The following is a 6994-nucleotide window of genomic DNA, read 5'->3' as shown; positions in this document are numbered from 1 at the left end:
CCATGGCTGGCCTCTGCTTCTCTAATCTTCTCTCTCTCCTTCTTCCTCTCTCTCCCTCTCCCTCCCTCTCTCTCTCTCTGCCTTTCTACAATAAATGGCCTTAAAACCAAAAAAAAAAAAGTAAATTATTTTAACAAAAATCTAGAACCAGCTAATGACTACTCCTAAGTGATAAAAACTGTACCTACTCATTCTTTGAAACTCTATCAATGGTCTTCATATCCAAAATAGTAACATCTTTGATTTAAAAAAATGTTTCATCTTCCTCCCCAAACTGCTATAATCTTTTCTAAAGGTACTATTATTTCAGCAACAATAAAAAGCTTTTTCTCCTTACGTGGCTCCATGACACAGGTGGCCTTGGTAGGGCTGCCAGAGGCTGGGAGAGCATCCTGTTTGTTCCTCTTCTCCAGGCACACTGGCTTGCAGGGGAGAGTTCTGCAGGGAACCATGGTAGATCCAGGTCTGGACAGCTACTCAGTGTCCCCCGACCCCCATCACACATGGTCATGTGCTTAGCAAGTTCTACATTTTAGAAGTAGAGGGATAATTGGAAATGTTTTTATAACTTGAGACCAAAAAAGATATTGTTTCCTCTACAAATAAGACACAGTAAATCAAATCCCAGTGAGAGACAGTGCTGGATATACTGCGGCGCTCAAGTGTACCCAGTTCTACTTTAGCCCATCTCTGAGTTAGCCAGACAATTGTTTTGCCTTTTGGTGGGGAGGGTCTCCAGATGCTCTGCATGCTCTGTCATTTGGAAATCACTGCCCAGTGGCCTGATTCACCAGGTGCTTCCTCCCCATCTGGTACGGGCCAGGTATATCACAGAACGTCACAGAACGCCTAGGGTACCTTCTGTGGTGTACACAAATAAACAAAAAAATTTTTTTTCAAATGTAAAATGCTCTCTTTTTAATTACTAAATTAGGAAAGTTAAACAATTTAAAAATGTAAACTCACAAATAAATCATTAACAAAAAAGGAATTAAGACTTCAGAATTGCTAGTCAGTATTAAAAAACTCAATAGAAATAGGAATTGATTTGTTGTTAGACATATGTAATTCGAGGTTGGTACAAACAGCAACTAAAAATGTAATACTTTTTTTGTGCACCCCCATGAAATGTAAAGTAGTGCATAGTTATTTACTGGCGCACTCCTGCCGCGGAGAGTCATTCATTAGCAGTACAGGACAGCAGAACACTCATCTTACAATGGGATGTGTACAACGCCCCCACCCCTGCCTTCCCCGTAATTTCTAGTTGCATGAGAAAGTTTAGTAGGTTGCCATGACTACAATCTATGGGTTTAGACCATTTAAATGTGGTTACAAGATTTATTAAATAAAAGGAAAACAGGGAACCCTTCAGCATTCGCATTTATACAGGAAGTCTGTGTGGTGTCCGGCTTGCAGTTCTTATGGCGGGCCGCTTCTCACTTAAACATGCTCACTCCTAAGTTTCAAGAACAAATCGCAGTTCGCTGGAGCAAAAACTGGCACTAAAACTCGGGACCTCGGCCCCGGGACCTGAAAAAAGTCACATGAACAATCTACAGGTATGATTAGGAACCAAAAAAGTGCAATCCAAACAAAGGGGGACATCATGCTTCGTAGAAGTCAAAAACTGAGGCCACCGGCTTTTAGGATGATGCCAGTGCTCCGCTGGCAGGTTTCTGCAGTAATCCTCACTCTGGTCCTGTAGCTAGGTGGTCTATGCTGGCCACAGTCTCCATGGTAGCACCCACATGGTGTATGTACAGGAACATATGTTAACATATATATCATATGTATAAAAAAAGGAAAAAAAAAACCCAAACACCTGTCCTGATCGTTTTTTGTTAAAACATGAAAAAAAATTTTATTGTTTTAGACAAAGAGGCCACTTTTGGAAAATAATACTTTTTTTAGTTGAATCAGGTGAAGACAGAGTTAAAATCACATAGGATTTGCTTTTTTTTTTTTTAAAAAAAGGAAAGCACTGGGCTCATTGGCACAGGAGCGGCTATTTACACTGGACAGAGGCTTGGCCTTTGACATAACATCCATACAATGCATTTCCAAGTCTGGGAAGTAACAGGCTTCTGTCTCGGATGGTTCACAGAGGAGGTTCGGACTGGGGGACAAGTGTCATTAATGAGGGCCGTGGAAGTTCAGCTTCAGAGTCACATGCAATCTGATCCTGGACGGTTCTCGCTGCTCGGCAGCAGCTGGCTACGGAATTGGAAGCTAACGGGGAGGGGTGGGGAGGCCTCTGAAGCGCAGGCTCTCACAGGTTCTCACCGGGCTGATACTGGGGCTCAGTGGCGGTAAAGTAGTCCTCCAGGAAGCCCTGCAAGTACTCGAAGGTGGGGCGCTCTTCCGGATCCTTTTTCCAGCAGTGGATCATGAGCTCGTGCAGGGAGATTGGGCAGTCCTGTGGGCAGGGCATCCTATAGCCTCTTTCCACCTGCTCCAGCACCTCCCGGTTGTTCATGCCTGTGAAGACAAGGGACAGTGAGAACAGGCATGGCTAAAGTGTAAGGAGGCCGTCCTCCCTCTCAGAGGGGAACTATGCCTGGAATAGGCTATCGCAGCATGAAGGGGTGGAACAAAGGAATGGAGAACTCACAGATGCAAAAGCCCAGACAGTGACTCTCAAAGCACTGCACGTGAAAGAAGCCAGACACTGAGGCAGCACACCCTATGATTTCGCCTAGGTAAGACCTTAGCAAGGCCAAAGACTATATGACAGAAACCAGATCAGGGGTTGCTGCGCACGGGTGGGGGTGGGGGTGGGGGTGGGGGTGGGGCCACCGGTGAAAGGTCAGAGGGAGCCGGGGCCTTTACGAATGACACTATCCAGCCATGGTTGAATGCCCACATTTTTCCTATGAAGGGCCAACAGCAAATATTTCTGTCTGTGGGGGCTACATGCAAGCTCTGTCTTATTTCTATCACTGAAATGGTTTAAAATAAAATCAGGTTGGGAGCCATGCTCTGCCGTGAGAAATAGCTCAGGTTGCAGTCCATGACCCCAGTGTGGTATGTGTGAACTATCAAATTTCACTAGTCAAAAATCATGGGCGGATACTTTTAAATGAACATTTGTTATGTGTAAATTACACCTCAGTAGAAAAGATAAAACACAGAAGTAGGGGAAGGTGGCTTAATGGCTGGAAGCATGTTCCCTCTTGCAAAGTACCCAAGTGCAGTTCCCAGCACGCGTACTAGGTGGCCTGTCATTCCAGTTCCACAGGAGCTGACACCTCTGGACTCAGTGGACAGTTATACTTACATGCATATGTCCTTACACAAACACAACTAAAAAGACAGCTTTGGGAGATGCAAAGATGACTCAATGGTTAAGAGCACTGGCAGCTCTTCCAAAGGACCCAGGTTCAAATCTCAGCACCCGCATGGCAGTTCACAACTGTCACACAGACATACATGGAGGCAGAACACCAATGTAAATTCAAAAAATTTAAAAAGAATTTTTTATATGAATAAAGTGTACCAACACCCCATAGAATGAAAGCAACAGAGCTATGGGATCCATTTGTGAACACCATAGTTTTCCTCATGCTTGGGCAAGGTGTCGGAAATTTGCCTTCATGCCAGCTGGGCCTGGTGACCCCCATGGTGCTCTGAGGTTTGGAGACTGTGACAGGGAGGCAGGGTGTCACTGAAGTCTTTGCATCTATCACCTGAGACCTCCCTGCTCCTCTGCAGGAGCTGCTTAATGCTGATATGCTCAGGCTGGACAGCAGAAAGCATCATGGGAGGCTGAACAAGGCCTCTCAAGTGCTGGTCCTCTTGCCAGTGCGGGAACTACCTCACTCAGTGTGACTCCTTCCCTTCTCAGCTACTTCCAGGTCCTCTCTCCCTTGCCTACCTTTCCTTCCTTCCTCCCTGCCCCGCCAAGACCTTGTGAGCTGGTCATCTAAAATCTTCCCTAACCCTGACAGTCAGTTTACGGCAGTAAGAATCTGCTGAGACTCAGGGTTGTCACTGGTCAAGAATCCACTTAGCATTCAATGCAGCCTTCTTTAATTCTGGGAGAGGTGATCAAGTGAAGCTGTCACTTGGCCAGAGGTGCCAGGTCTGGAGCACATTCTTATTTCTCTCTGTAGGGAGCATCCAGGCTTCTGGGTTGCTCTCACCTTTGAAGCTGGACCTATCCAGCTAGGTCTCCCTGGATGACAACTATTTCAGTCATCTGTTTGTCTAAATCCTTATAGGATGCTTTTTTATTCTCTGGCCTTATAATTTCTGGTTGTGACAAAATCCAGCATTTCTTTGGCTGTGTTTAAGGAGACCTTCAATATGACCAAATAACTTCCCTCTAGTCAGGCTAGCCCCCTTTCCTCGGGAGAGCTCAGAGCCCAGTGTGAGAATACCCTCTTCTGTTGCAGCCAGTGAGCTCAGATCCCCTCCAAATACTGAGGAGCCAGGACCTAGGGTAGAGGCTGAAGGCAAGGGAGGTACATGGACTGCAGCTATTTCCTGAGGTCCTCCAGACAGAAAGGGTAAGGGATGGAGGCCAGCATTTCCTCACGAACAGTTCCAAACCCAACAAGCTCAGGAAAGCAGAAAGCTTTTGTAACTTGCTTGCCAGCATAACAGACCTGAACCTGTTGAGGTTTGGTCATGTTGTCTATTGTAATGCTAAAAATGTGTGTGTGTGTGTGTGTGTGTGTGTATGACCTGGAGTCTTCATGTGACCTGTCACCCTGCCCCTAAGTTATTTTTGATTGGTAAATAAAGATGCCTACAGCCAATAGCTGGGCAAAAGAGACATAGGTGGGGGTTAAGATGTGGGACAAGGGGGAGGGAAGAGGAGGAGGGGGAGGGAAGAGGAGGAGGGGGAAGAAAGAGGAGGAGGGGGAAGGAAGAGGAGGAGGGGGAAGGAAGAGGAGGAGGGGGAAGGAAGAGGAGGAGGGGGAAGGAAGAGGAGGAAGGAGAAGCTGCCATGGGTTAGCGGCCTGAAACTGTGGCCCTGGGGTGTGGTCAACTGGAGTTAAGAGCAGCTCAAATGAAACAGTAAGTAATAACTCGGGGTTATTGATAGGAAAGTAGATTCTACCTGCCCAGCCCTAGTGCTGGTTGAGGTTTATCGTAAACATAAAGGTTGTGTTTGTCTCTTACCTGGTAACTAAATGGTCAAAGGTGGCTAGAAAGCCCGGATTGGGATTAAAAATTTCTACAGACATGGACCAACCATGTCTGTAGAACCCTCCCTGTCCCATGTCACAAACCCTCCCTGTTGTGAATGAAGCCTCAATGGCACTTCCTTCCTCCCATGTTCGTGTCAGACTCTCCTTCTGTGCTATGTAGCATGTCAGTGCACTGACTTCACACCTTAGTTTCATGGTGTTTCAGGAACGACACAGCTTGAGTCTGCAGGGATCTCCCTTGTTCTGGCTCCTGCCAGGAGCCCCTGGAGGAGAGGTCCATAGAGGCCTGACACTCAGAGGAGGTGTGACAGCACATTCTCCCTAGAAGCTAGCTACAACCACTTCCCAAGTACATCTCAAGGCTTTAGCCTGGCATTCAGTGCCCAGCACAGCACCGCAGAATTCAATTAACTACTTCCCCATGCGTGATTCCCTGAGTCCTTTGTCAGTAAGTGGTTTACTTCATTAAAAAACCAAACTCCTCCAATGGAAATATTTCCCTTCTTTAAACTTTTAATCCAGTCTCTGCTGATGGAAAAGTCGAACTGACCATTTGGGTAAAGCCTATTTTTCCGGTGCTCCACTCAAGACTTGGACGTAGCAGATGTGACAACCTGACACAGCATGTCATATTTGCTAAGAAGGCCTCCTTCCATGGGACAGAGCCATACCTCACTGTATACAGAGGGACGAGTGGGCCAGGCCGGAAGGCCACACTGTCAGCTTTGATAGGCATTCTTAAGCTTGCTGCCTCTTTTCCCACAGCACCCCACCCCCACCCCACTTCTCCTTTCTTTTCATGTGTTCTCTCCGGACCTCCCAAAGTCCAGGGAATATATGAACAATTCTACTCACTGACTTAGACACATACCAATGACAGCTTTGCCCAAAAAGTAGGATATTAGACACCGCAAGTGACGAGTGCAACAGAACCAGCTGTGTTCCAACCAACCAGAGGCCAGAACACACACGTGTGGTCCTGTAGCCCTGCCACTTCATCAACAAACCTTTGCAATGCTCAAGATGTTCTAGTTCAGCAAGTATTCAGTGAGTTTTCAATTCATAAACAGTACTTCAATTAAGTACACCACGGTAATATTCTAAAAAACACCCATCCATTACCCAGTTTGGTCTTAAGTCTCACCTGTGCTCCACAGCTCAGGAGCACAGCATGTCTCTGCTCTTTCCCTGGACAGGGACCATTCCCCACTTTCCCAGGCCCTGGGTGGTGGCCCCGAGTTCACAGACCTCCACAACCTGCTGCTCTGAGGTCATCCTTCAACTCTTTCTTTCATGTTTTCAAACACGGTCATGGCTGTAACAGCTCCAGTCCTTCCACCCAATATACTGTAGCTGCGAGCCTCTCCAGTCCTTCCACCCAATATACTGTAGCTGCGAGCCTCTGGCCAAGTGGACTGCACTTGCTTCCCTACACGATCTCTGTAGTATTCTTTCTGAGTCATTTTGCTGGCTTTCTTCTCAAATGTAATGGGTCAGGTCTCCAACTCTTCCTTTCAAACCCAGACATTGTGCAGTTGCCACCTGGACTGTCGTATGTACACATGTCCACCTGGACTGTCGTATGTACACATGCCCACCTGGACTGTCATATGTACACATGTCCACCTGGACTGTCGTATGTACACATGTCCACCTGGACTGTCATACGTACACATGTCCACCTGGACTGTCGTATGTACACATGTCCACCTGGACTGTCATATGTACACATGTCCACCTGGACTGTCGTATGTACACATGTCCTACGTACACATGTCCACCTGGACTGTCGTATGTACACATGCCCACCTGGACTGTCGTATGTACACATGTCC

At 46.9% G+C, this 6994-nt stretch overlaps 1 protein-coding gene across 1 annotated transcript in view; it reads right to left on the bottom strand.

The window, feature by feature from the left end:
• Positions 1–903: 903 nt before the first annotated feature.
• The window catches only part of Fyn (FYN proto-oncogene, Src family tyrosine kinase), a 115871-nt gene continuing 109780 nt past the window's right edge, over positions 904–6994 (bottom strand). Inside the window, exon 13 of the mRNA XM_031347233.1 lies at positions 904–2481. Coding sequence (XP_031203093.1) covers positions 2273–2481 — 209 coding nt within the window. The 3' untranslated portion in view covers positions 904–2272. The remainder of the gene's footprint in view (positions 2482–6994) is intronic.

The sequence above is a fragment of the Mastomys coucha genome, unplaced genomic scaffold (genome assembly GCF_008632895.1).
Source record: "Mastomys coucha isolate ucsf_1 unplaced genomic scaffold, UCSF_Mcou_1 pScaffold3, whole genome shotgun sequence".
NCBI lineage: Eukaryota > Metazoa > Chordata > Mammalia > Rodentia > Muridae > Mastomys > Mastomys coucha.
Note: the sequence above shows the minus strand (reverse complement) of the source record. Positions and strands in the feature narration are given on the sequence as shown.